Source organism: Aptenodytes forsteri, unplaced genomic scaffold (genome assembly GCF_000699145.1).
Source record: "Aptenodytes forsteri isolate BGI_AS27 unplaced genomic scaffold, ASM69914v1 Scaffold201, whole genome shotgun sequence".
NCBI lineage: Eukaryota > Metazoa > Chordata > Aves > Sphenisciformes > Spheniscidae > Aptenodytes > Aptenodytes forsteri.
In genome coordinates, this window is record NW_008796209.1 from 368,844 (window position 1) to 382,158 (window position 13,315).

General features: G+C 42.4%; 1 protein-coding gene across 1 annotated transcript in view; it reads right to left on the reverse strand.

Annotated features, from left to right (window-relative positions):
* The window catches only part of UNC13B (unc-13 homolog B), a 201,160-nt gene that overhangs the window by 88,631 nt on the left and 99,214 nt on the right, over positions 1 to 13,315 (reverse strand). The window contains exons 12-16 of the mRNA XM_009288250.1: positions 8,637 to 8,683; positions 3,377 to 3,455; positions 2,598 to 2,603; positions 1,582 to 1,656; positions 858 to 1,077 (exon numbers count right to left, since the gene is read on the reverse strand). Of these exons, the coding sequence (XP_009286525.1) occupies positions 858 to 1,077; positions 1,582 to 1,656; positions 2,598 to 2,603; positions 3,377 to 3,455; positions 8,637 to 8,683 (427 nt within the window). The remainder of the gene's footprint in view (positions 1 to 857; positions 1,078 to 1,581; positions 1,657 to 2,597; positions 2,604 to 3,376; positions 3,456 to 8,636; positions 8,684 to 13,315) is intronic.

Sequence of the window (13,315 nt, forward strand, 5' to 3'; positions counted from 1 at the left end):
TTTCTCTCTCTTTTTTTTTTTCCCTTTAATCAAATTCCTTTTGAGCTTCTCCTTCGTTTGTGTAAGGTCTCATTTATTCTGCAAAGTCACAGCTCTTTGAAGAGCTCTTCTTTGAAGAGAGGGCTTAGTTTTTGAACACTGCAGAAAAAAACCAACAAAATAAACAGACATGCTAGTAGGAAGACGAAATACTGCCCATACCCTCAAACAACACCTTCCTCTCTGACCCATCATCTGTGCTGGCTCAGCCCCAGGTCTCTAAAGCGATTCAGCCATGAGACCCTACTCTTAAAAAGACAAAATGCCTTGCCAATCTGCTCCTGGTACAGAGAATCCAAGCAAAGTCCATGGACTCTATCCCCTAAGCAGGAACCCAGTGCTGCTCTGAAGAGCTTAAAACAGTAAAACGGGCTGATGGTTAAAACAAGCAACCTGACTGGGACACCAGGGCAGGAGGGACAGAACAAAAGTCAGAATACCCAGCCTAGTACCCTATTCACCCAGCCCACTGCTTCTCTTCCATGCAGGGTATGTTAGCAAATACACCACCTGAGCTGACACGGAGAGAGATTAAACATTACATGGCTTAAAACCAAATAGATATGAAAGAGTCAAGAATTAAACCTTCTTTTAAAAGCACATCAAGCACAATGTTGCAAAGAAGTTCTTCTGCGTCAGTGGAGCTGTCTGTGTCCACAGGGCAATGGGGATAAGGTTTAGCCCAATGGCACCTTTTCAGAAGATACACAGTCATTTTAATAAATGCAGCTTCACTGATCACTCAGGTATCACCTATATGTTTAGGAAAGCTCTGGTAACACTTTTGGAACAGCTGCACTCCATTTGCCACTACTCACTCTGTAAGCAGTCAGCATTGAGCAAGTCTTGGCACTTCTCATGGCACTTGACTCCACATTCACCGCAGCGCATTCCCTGCCGTGCAATACCCCACAGCAGCCCCTCGCACTCGTAGCAGTAGGTAGGAGTTGTGGCTGTCCACACTTCAAAGTTGTGTGGGGTTGTACAAGAGATGGGGTAAATTAAGGCTTGCAAGGTCTTCTTATAGACATGAGATTTCTGAAAGGCAAGAGCACACATAAACCAACATCCAGAAAGGTGACTGAACCTATTTTTGCTGGTTAATACATGAGTTTTAAGGGGAAAAGGCGTGAGCAGTGCAATACATCTACACATCTAAGGTAGCCAAATTTATCAAACTTTTACAAACAGCAGCAGAAGACACCCTTCCAAAAATGTTTCTCCAGGCATTTAAAACAGTGGAGGAGATGGAAGAAAAGAATTAAGGTTTGTGGATGAGGGATATCTTGCATAAAGCACGTTTCACACACTGTCCCCCATGGTAGATAGCACAGATGGAAATGGTAAGATTACATTTTTCAGGATCATATTGACACATTAAATGTTATTTTTTACATGTTTGGTTTCTTTAAACAAATTATACAAGAAGCTTTTCATCTATATTTTTAGACATCTGTGAAGCTGGCTCTGCATCCCAGAGAGCCAAATTCCCTTAATTTGCTTACTAAAAGTTAACAGAAGCCAAGCAACCCTCCCACTTACCAGCTCTTCATCTTTGAGAGATGTTCTAGTGGCCATTGCTGAGGTAATTCCGGCTTTCCGGGACTGAACCAGTGACTAAGAAGGAAGAAAGTTTGTTATTCACCACCAGTATTCAGAAATGCACTGGCACTACATGCCCAGATATGTGACCAAGGGGTCACATATCATCCCAAAGCAGCAGTCTAATGCATTCAAGTTGGTTTCTTAAATGGTAGGTCACACCTCAGAAGACTCAAATGCATATTCTGAAAGGTCTCCAAGTTGTTTCCATCTGCCCACAACCAGTCTCACTCTGGTAAATTTTCATTTGTTTCTCTGGTAACAACTGCCAATGAAACCTGGGTTCACATCTCCACTTCTGTGTTCTGGTAGCAATGGTAATTCTGCTATTGCCTAAGGTCGCTACGTGGGACTCACTCTTCTATATCTAACTTTATTCATAGCCAAAAGGAGATTATTTCACCAGTTTTACAACACACACAACACCCCCAAACGTGATGGTGAAAGGGTAACAAATGAACAGGTTAAAGAAAAGAACAGACTGGGTTGGGAGTACGGGTTTGAATGTGCTGGCGTATCACATTCATTGGCCATCACTGAATACAATGAACAGCATTTTCCCCTCAAAACCGCCTCCTTCACATCACACCAACACTAAGTTCTGCAGCCTTGGACAGCACAGGGCTGTGCTTTTGCAGCACCTCACACTGGCATACAAAGGATTTCTTCAGCAAGGCACTCCAGTTAGATGAAGGCAGAGGTGGAAATTAAAGCTAGCAACATCTGCTTTGAAATCAAACCCTACCAGAAACCTCCATTTATGCTCTGATTTATCCTGTTTGAAGACAGACTGAAAAAGTTCATTCCATCAGTGATGGAGCAGGACAGAGTGCTGGATACGCATGTACTGCAATACTGCAGGTTCAAAATAAAAAGCAAAAAAGTAGAGGGAAAGTAAGGTAAAATAATTTTTGTTTCTGGTGAAGACTTGGTGGATAGTCTTTAGCTCCACTTACCATGGCCTGTGGAGAGACAGAATGAAAGCATAGAAAGGAAGTAACACAAGTTAATGCCATTACTGCGAAGATTTAAGATACAAGCAGTTAGTAAGACACATATTAAGCTTCCCATGCATAAGCTGGCAGAGAAAACTGCATGCATCTTTTCACAGGAATTACACAATATGGAAACTTTGGTCTTTCAGCTGTTACAGCATTTCTCCCAAGCATGAAATCGCTACGTGTACTGAACACAGCCAACAGAAAACTGTTTGTCCCGCAGAAGCCTTATTTCACCATATCACACAAGCATATGAAACTTGTCCTCATTACTTGCTTGGTTCTTGTGCTTCCTCAGTGCAGAAGCCTACTGGCAATATTGTGAATTACTTTAAAAATCCAAGCACATATGCTTGTTTATCTATCCTCTGAAATTCCAACCTTCTGGTAGGTTGCCAAACCTCACATGGACTTTATAACTTTCCCCAAAGTATGTAATTTTTAGGAAAACATTTAAAAATAATGCAGGCCTAAAAATTATCAAATATTCTGTGTAGAATAAAAAGGAAAAAGAAAACGAAAAATATCTTAATTCTGCCAAATGAATGAAGCTGTCTACAAAATCGTAGCTCATTCTCACTGATTTTTCCAAGCACAACTCCTAACCCCTTACTGTAAGAATTAATTTAACTAAACAGGAAACCTTCAACTTCTTGAAGTGACAATGAATGTTACCATACACCAAAAAGTAAAGCCACTTGCACTAATGGCTGTGTGACAGAAGAAAAATCTCTTACCAGATCACTGACAAGTGGAATTGGCTTTTTTTTGCGTAGATCAGGCATGCTATCAATGCCATAGAGACCACCTGCAGGCCTGGGAATTCAGAAGGAAAAAAAAAAAAAGATTAAAAATCTCACCAGCAGTGAGAGACAGTAAAGAGATGACCAAAAAACTTCCTTAAAACGTCAGTCTCCTCGCTAATATCATAGTGAATGAGAACAGGAAGAATCAGTTCACTGCAAATGCAACTTAATAATAAACCAAAGGTGTTAACACACTGAAAAAAGGTCATTTTCCCATTCTTAGTTCTGAGGTCTGAGCTAGCTCAGAGTAGGCTGGACACATGCTTGCAGAGCACCCAGTGCTTCAGAGTCACTGCTGCCAGCATGGTGGGTGAAGGCAGCCTTATCCCCACTGCTGCTGTGGGGTACAGAGTTGGCAAAAATACTTACCCAAGAGCAGAACCAGAGCTCCATGGCAGTAATTCACACATGGCTTAGTCTGTGGTAACTGAGCCACATGCCTCTGCTTTCAGAAGTACCTTTTGTTCCTTAGGGAGAACTCAGTTTATCGTTTACTATTGGCATTGAGCGTCATGGCAGGAAAGACTTTGGAAACTTGAAAACATCTTGTCTCCAGTCTTTCTCCATCCCCTTTCTTTCCATTTAATTAATTTAGGGTTGGGGGGGCGGAGGTGAGGAGAGCGATGCTTTACTGGAGGAAGCAAAATCAGCCAGAAGATTGTACTTGAAGTGTAAAGTTAATGCTAAAAACAATTAAGTGTTTATCTTCTTCACATGCAACAATCCAGACATTCCTGCCCAGTGTCAGTAGTTGGGAGGGAGCATGTCAAAGTGGGACGCTGCTACCCGTCATCTGATTCTAGGCTAGAACATACTTAATCCTGGCCCTTGAGGTCTATATAATTATTAGTAAAAACCTCACATCTGAGGAGAAGGGAGATTATTTTTATTTCTATAAAAAGGACCATTCGTGGTGCTCAGCGTTTCAAGCCATGCAGACCTCTACACACAAGAGCTGCCATTTGCTGGTGGAAGTGGCGATGGAGCAAAAGGGCCATTACTCCAGCGACACTCGGAGCCTGCCAAAATACAACACTATAACCTGCTTCCTCCCCAGCGAGACCAGCCTGGATAATTGTATCTGGATCCTGCTGTTCACTGGCAACACCACACAGATGTAAGCCTATGCTTGAAGAAGTTCTGTTCATTCAGCTTAAAGGCCTCCAGTAAATCAACTGCATTATCTGTAAGGCCTTAAGATAATGCTTTATGCTAAAGTTAGAAACTGAGCACGCAGTTCCCTGCTGCTGCGCCTATCATATCCACCCCGAACTGAAGAACAGACCTGCGGTGCGACTCCCTCCCTGCAATGAACACCCAGCCGCCAGTCAAAACCCACAGCCCCTCTCAGCATCTCACTCAACCTCCCCATCTCCACATTGCTCTCATGCCTTGCTAACACTAAGAATATGGTTCCTGAAGCCTTTTTCTTGGCTACAGAGACTGCAAAGGAACCTTCTGCCTCTCTGTCCTCAGCCATTCGTTTTCACCCCATACCATGCTGGCTGACACCTTTTTGCAGTTGCATGATAAACTGGCTGGCACTTTTAACCTGTGTATTTCGCTGATTTGGAACACCAGTCCCAGCTGAAATGCTTTAGAACACCACAACTACAGGAAAGAGGAGTATGGGTCAAACTGTTCTTTCTGCAATAAAAGACACACATGGAGCTACCCTTTAAAACAACCTAGGAAACCAAATTGCCACTACAAATTTGCATGTGCCATGAAAACTGGGAGGCTGGTACGTGACAAGAGGCAACCTGCACCCCTCGGCAAGCACGACATACTCAAATCCCCTTTCAATACAGCCAAAAGTAAAAAAACCATCCAGGAAACAACAAACAATGACTAAACCTACATTATAGCAGCCCATGCTCCAGGACGGACAAGGATGTCACAGCACAGCCTAGCACAAGGCTGTGTCAAAGAGGAAAACAGTCTATTATATACAGAAACATGTCATAGCTCTGTAATGGTAAAATTGACTTTTTCGACAGGGCGTAGGAGGCTGACATGTCCGAGCCACAGCTGAGTTGACAGCTGCTGCTGGCTGAACAAGCCTGGTGGGAAGGTGAGCAGTCACGTGTAACTGCGCAAACTGCGTCGGCTCTGCATGCAGCATGAGTCACATTTGCACCGCAGCACCGTGCACGGCTCTCTGTGCTCCTACACGATGAACACAAACCACCCACAGTCAGCTGCGACAACGAGACCTCACAGCTGGGAATGGAAGACAAACTCGGACATGAGAAAGGTGGAGATTTACAGCAGTTGATTAAAACTATTGGAGTCTTTGGCCAAGAATGAGAAACGTTTTCCAATGCTGGAAATCCTTACAGCGAGGCTACATGGTGTTTTTACTAGAGGCTACCCTCATTTCCAACAGAGAATTCCAGAAAAACTTTTTGCCCAAGTTACACTGCAATAATCCCTTCTGGTTTATTATACAAAAATCTGACTGATATCAAGAAATAAGAAATATCTGCGTAAAGTTTTTATATTGTCAGAACTAAGAACAGTCTTGCTGGGATCAAACATGGAATTTCATCTGCTGCCCTAATGTTACAAACCCTTTCCGATACTAGCAATACTGTTTTGGGGTAAAATAGGTGTCACAGAAACTATCCAGATGATGCCAAGAATTCCAGTATTATTTAAATCACAATACAGCTTTGTGTTAAATCACTTGAATTATGAAAGCATATGCAAAATAGAAAGGGAGAGTCTGTAAGCTGAAAAGATGCAACAAAATGGTCACAAGTAAAAATCCAGAGTCAATGCTCCTGCTAAAAGTCAATGGCACAGCTGGGAATTTACACTTCTTTTCTACATGATTTCCCATGATTTCCCCCCCCCCCAATTCAATTGAAAGGGAACCGTGATACTCTGACATTTCCCAGGAAATAAAAACATTAAAATTGCATGTTTTATAAATTCAAGATGAGCCTAAACAAGTTACTGTGCTCGAGAAACACATCTAGTTACAACCTGGTTTGTTGCAAAATATTTATGATAGACTGAGGTCTATGATAGAACCAGTTGTAAGCCAGACTGACAGAGAGAACAAGACTATTTGAAAGGTGCTTGTACTCGCCACTGAAGAGAGGTATCCTAGTACCTAGATAGTTATACACCCAGATGACCTGCTTTTAAGCTTGTTGATATTTAAAAAAAAAAAAAGAATTTTCAGAAACAATTCTTAATTTTCAAAATTATTCAGCTTGTTGTGCTTTCAGCTACCTCAGCCTTCTTATTCAAGCACCATCTCTACTTCACTTAACAAAGTTACAGTGTTTGCACAGACAGAAATACTGACAGTGCCTCAAATATGCACACTGTAGCTTTATATGTAATAGGGTAACTCTCCTCTGCAATGCATGTAATATTTATAGCACTATTATGGAGTGCTGTATTGAGGAGTGAATAGCATTTCTGTATGCGAAAATGATTTGCACTAATAAATAAAATATATAGATATGAGATACTACACCCAGAGACTGATCCATAATACCAATTGTACTTTTTTTTGAAGCTATCTCTCCAAAGCCAGTGATTACAGACAGGGAGCTACTGTTGCATTATGCTAAAAGTGCAAATAGCTTGAAGCATGTATTCATCTTTTAATACAAGTTTTGTCACTCAGATGCTTCCATTAAATCTTGAAAATTTAAGCAAGCAAAGATGGTTTGCAATGACAGAAGATGGTTACTTCCTTCAAACAACACCACTACTCTAATCTTCATATGAAAGAAGAACTCCAAACATAAGTGCTTTACTATACTTTGTGGCTAATAAGCCACAACGTGGCTAACAGTGGAATTAAAGGGTCACCACTCACAACCACCTTTTCTGGAAATCCCTTGCTTGCGGGGATACAGTGAATAAGCCAAACTTTTGTCAAAACTACATTAGCCAGACTGTTTTGTTATATGTCACATAGAAATGGAAAAACTTACGGACTAGAGCAGACATTGCCTTGAATTGTCAAAACACATTTTTAAGTATTTCAGGACTGTAGCTGTATTCATCTTTCAGGCTAGGAAATCATTTTGTGTGCGTGAACCAATAAACTCAGTACATTGCCTCCTTGTTAAAGCAGGAGAAGGTGCTGTTAAGAGTTAGAATAAATCACTGTCTTCTGCTCCTGCTAATTGCCAGTTCTCCAGCAGCCTGCTCACCGAAGTCAGGGGCTCCTTCGGAAAGTGCGGGGTTGCTAGGCAGCTCCAGGCATCTGCAGGTGTGGAGGATGCTTTGTGGGAATACCAACATCGCAGAACAATGACTCCAAAAGCAGAAAGACGTATAATGAAGCCTCCCATTTAACTCTGCGCTTTATTAGGGAAGCTTCCTTCCGTAGTATGAGAATTAACTTATGCGTGTAGCAAGCCAACCTCTTTCTGAGATTTCAGGGCAAATCTGCTGCTAAGCCAGCTCCTAATGAGCGCACCACCACCAAACCGTATTGCCCTAACCGCGTACAAGGCACATAACCTAGCAGCTTGTTAAACGTGTCACTGTCTTTTTTTTCCAGAGAGGATTCTAGGGAAATTGCCATGCTGGCACCTATTATGCAGAGTGCCATGCTGCAATTACACACAATCAGAATTTGCCTGCTTCATTTGCTGTGAGTAGCACGTTACGGAGAGAACGCACGGCCTCTCACTCTCGCCTGTGCAAAAGAGGCATGATAATCACTGCTTTAAAAATGACAAACTGCAATGATTTCCAGAGTTACTGCAGTTTTGGCTACTACAATGACCATAGAAATCATTGCAAAGACAGAAGACTTCCCCAAAGCTACTTTTTTTTTTCTAAGAGCAAAAGACACAGCAATCTTTCCGAGCTACTCCTTCCCTTCTCTGGTGCCATCAGTGACTGATTCAGGAAAAAGGATTTCATCCACGCCACTCTGTGGTGCTCAGTAAAGATTATTTAATACTGCTGCCAGAAGCACTTGCCGCCATCACAATACAGATTATACACTGCGACTATAACCTTGTTCTTAACCACAGATCTCTCAAAGAGCTGCACAGCCCACCTCCAGCTGTTTAAGAGGAAACTCTAAAAATTAGCCTGGCCCTAAGTGAGGCACAGCCACTTGATTATTCCTGACAACAGCCATTAAAAACATCAGAAGTGCACACCGTAATTATAACACAGGGAAACAAGGTCTCAAAACATCACTTACCCTCCTTTGAGCCAGGGTGGTTTTGATGGATCAGCCTCATCTTGACCCTTAAATGGGAGAAGGGAAAAGAACAGTATGAAATTAGTTTCCGAAACACCAGAAAAAGTATTCAGATTACATTCCAAGGAAAGGATAACAGACCACGCTGCATGCAGGCAATTGCATACAGAAACTTATTCAAGCACCTCCAATGACCAACGTGTCAGGACAAGTCATACGGACACAGACAGGCTATGCAATTTCATTGAACACTGAGAGCCAGGACCAGAAGAGCCTGTTCAGTGCACCTCCTCTTTCAAAAGGCAGTCTGGAAGACCAACTCATTTTTTTTTCCAACCCAACAAAAGCATGAGTTATTGGAGAGCTCCTGTTACTACAGGTCACCACTTATATCAACATGGTCATAATGAGGATGCTAAAAATTAAAAGCACCTGTATGAAACGCACAAATGAGTGATCAACATGAACCTTTGTACAAACACTTGTGAGCTTTGTTCATGCTCAAATGCAAAGACTCTCTAGCCCCCTAAGCAGGGAGGTCCCATTGCAGCTCCACCCATTCATATGCAAGTATTTAATTTCCAACAGGTGTCAATCAAGGGCCATCACCTGCAAGATGATTGCAGGTGAACTGGGATCTCACAGTATGATGGAAAACACCACAGACTGCACTATGAGGATTCATATTCATGAATTAAAGCCATGTTCTTATGTTCGTATTAGGAGTGTATTTATAGAGCAATGTTTTGTTTCTTTGAAAATCTTCAGTGGACTGATTAGTGCTGAGGAGTGTTTAAACACTTGCAATGTACCTAGCGGAAACAGAAAAGTTGTTAGATAAGGGGAAAATGGTTTACCTATAACTGGAAACCTCTTTGTTCCAGCTTACAGTTCATACATTCTCCTGCACTCCTTGAAAGCAAAGCTGGTTTCAAACATGAGTAAGCAAGACACACTGCTAGTAGCTAACACTCCAACCTCAGATAATCACGTCTGCCAAGAGTATAAAGAGGCTGTAACTTGCACACAGTGGAAAACAAAGTGTTTCCAGCCATGGGACACGCAACCTGAGAATCACCACAAAGTAAAGGAGTATCTGTCAGGAAATAAGCTCCAGTTTTACGCAAGATAAAAGAACACAGCCCCAAAAGAAAGATTCTTTTTTTGTCTTGTGCTTTGGATGAGCTGTGCAACCTCGGGTTGTTCACAGGTGACAGACAAGGTCTCCCAAGAAGATCGGAAATCATCAAGGAAAACAGGTTTCTATTTGAGGTCTCAACTAGTACAGCAGCAAAAGTCCACACTCCTACAACTCCAGGGCTACGCAGATCTGAAGACTACATAATTTTTATTATTTTATTTTTAAACAGGCACGAAGAACATGACATTATCCATAATTGAATGGACACTCCAGCTTTTCTGCGTGATCACACAGGCCAGCAGAACAGGCAGGAGCTCAGACCCACGGTCCAGCACAGGTGCACATTTTCCCCACAGCCGGAGCAGCACACCAGGCTCCAGGCTCCTGCAGGAAGGATCGTGCTCTACACATCTCTGCTCCAAGTTGGGCTTCCAGAATCCCTCAGCCTGAAACCTGCACTTCCTCCGGAGGGATCTGAATCAACTGCTGGTCAAGAGAGATTTCATGAAGCAAATGCAACCAGATCTGTCAGAGCACACAAGGCAGGACATCCCTACCCTTGCCTTTGAACACTTGGAAGAGCTGTGGCTAGAAAGCAATCCTAAAATGGAACAACGTTTTATACTGGACCGAGCTTGGACACTGGTTGGTTCAGCTGTACTGAGCGACAGAGAATGACAAACACAAACGTGGCAACACTTACTGGCAAAAGGAATTAGTGTAACAGGGTTTTCAATCAGTTTAGCTAAGAAACTCTAAATATAAGCCAATATTTGAGACATTAACGGACCACAAATAGCATGGGCAATACTGCAGCCTGGAGACCACAAGAGCATCAAGAACTCTGTTCAGGGGAAAAAGATCCAGGGAAAGCTGTTATCTAACTGAGCAATAACCATTTCCTACAGGCAACCACAGGTCAAGAGAACGGCCAGGAGTGTGGATGCAGGAAAGGGCAGAAAGCATGATCAGGAAACAAATCTCCATCATCTCCCAGATTTTGAGACATGTCAAGCCAAAATTGCCGAGAGTCCAGATAAACTGTACTTCTGCTTCAATTACTTTTGCCAAGCCTTTTAGCCATGCAAATATACAGAAAACAAGAGAAGAGAAAGAGCTCCTCTAGGGTTGAGATTAAAAATCGTCTTGGTATAACACCACAAAAAAGAAGAAAGAGCTTTCAGTAAGTGACAACATTGATGCAGGGGCAAGGCAGGTGATGGCTGTGTGGAAACAGGAGTTATTCACCTGCTGAAAGCAAAGTAAAGAGGTCATTTGCTCCAGGCAGCATTCTCCATGAGAAAATGCTGAGAGAACCAGCAGCTGACATCACATCCATCAAACGAGGGCTGATGCCCTAAGACTGTAGAAGAGCCAATGCAGTACCCACAATTAAGGTGTGCAAGGGAAGGAGGGAAATGTGATCTAGACTAGCATAGGCTCATTGTTAGCTTCAACAGCTTGAAAGGCTTCAGAGCAAGCATAAAGGGAAGAATTTGCATGGAGGCAATCAGAAAACAGGAAAAAATATAATACAGGGCACACCAGTTTTGAAAACATTTTTTTTGTCGTTTGACAAAGCAACCATTTTTCTTTAGACCGTAAAAAGAATTATCAACTGAATTTTTATTTCAACAAAAAACTTTTGATGCAATGCCATATGACATTAATAAGGCCGGATAAGCTGAGAAGGAGTAGGGAGCAGGGAGCTTTAAGGCGGGTAAACAAGTAACTGTCACCGAGCCAGCCATGGACAACACAATAAGGAAGCTAGTGGGAGTAAGTAGGATCTGCTGATAAAATCTGCCAATGACAAACACTGGAGAATTATTGATACAGAACTCAGATGCCCAATGGAAAGAACTGACGGCAGTGAAGATTGCCACAACAGAGGATTAAACATGGTACAAACGGCAAGGCCAGAGCCCCAGAGCCTGCTGTGAATTTGACTGCATACAAGGCATTCCTCGGTGGAGAAAAGCACGTGACAATGGACTTGAATTCCAGTCATCACCCTGGCCGTGAGCCACTATGATGCAGCCATGTAAGGAGACAACATCATCCATAGAGTATGTCCAGTGAAATGTCTCCATAGAAATAAAAGCATAAATACCACTGTACTGTGCTGGCAAGACTCCTTCAGAAAGGCATATACAATCTTTTTATTCTATACCAAAGTAAAAAGAATTCACACAGGAAAATGGCAAAAGCAGCATGAGGATGCAAACACAATACTATAGGAGGAGAACGGGACAGCTTGCCTACAGTACCAAAAAGAACCTTTTTCTGTGCTTATTCAACAGACAGGAGAACATACTGCATGGAAGAAGAACTGCGGCTAAATATAAATGGAGGATGAAAATTAGAAGGTGTCTAACCATGACAGTTCTGTAGTAGCCTTTCAAAAGGAGAAGCAGACACCAAACCTAACCAGTTTTAAAGAAGGAAATTGAGCAGTTTATATATGAGGTAATGGCACAATATCACACAGTGGCAGAGGGCTGGCAGTCACCAAGAAGTCCTCTGCAGTCCCTTGTTGCACTGACATATGTAGTCGAAGAACCAGAGGTTGCATTACCTACAAGTGTTGGCATGAGGGTTAACAGGGTCCAGACACCTCTGGGGGTGCCAGTCAAACAAAGTAATCCACAGTTTACACCACTGTTGTGGGTAGGAACACCTCATATATTCCTCTCCATTTAAAGAAGGCAAAGGGCAATGCTGTTTAGATGGATTTGCTGCAGCTGGGGAGCTTCCCACCCTCTGAAAGGCAGCACTTGCACCAGGGCACAGGAGGGCTCCAGTAGCTGCTCTGGATCTTGTCACCAGCCATGGATCTGCTCGAGTTCAGCCCATGAAGACAACCTGGCTTGCTTAGAGCCTGGGCAAGCAGAAGAAATGATAGGCAGATGACAAGAACACTGGAACAACTGTGAGAGTTTTTAGCACTGTCCTTCCTGAAACAAATGGGAGGGCAAAGGAAAAGTAGATACATTTAACACCCAAACATGCACATGCTGCATGTCACAAAGTCTTTTGCTGGCTTATGCTTCACTTCTCTGCAAAGCTCTGTCACTTGATCTCTTCTTGAAAGCCACCAGACCGTCTGAATCTGAAATATTTTTTTTTTTTTTAAATTTCCAGCAAGCACATAAAGCAGCACCGAAAAGATGGAGAAGCAAACATGTGAACAAAACAGCCCATCACATCTCCATTCAATTTTTTTTATTTCTGATGCTGATGGATTCTGATGCTGATTCTGTGCTGATGACAGTTTTACACGTACTGTCCAACAAATACCTTCGGCCAGGGAAGTGCTTGTCACCCCTAGTAATGTGGTATATTCACTCACTGTAAAGCACGCTGCAATCAGTTGCTGAAAGGTCTTTTCCAAGTAATGAAAGTTTCTTATTAACCAAGAACCAGATAGTAAAATAATGTCAGTGACAGAGTAGCATAAATTTAATACCCTGGATTAAACAAGCCAACAGACATGATCATTTAAGGTACAGTATTTAGTCATAGGGAAGGCAATGCT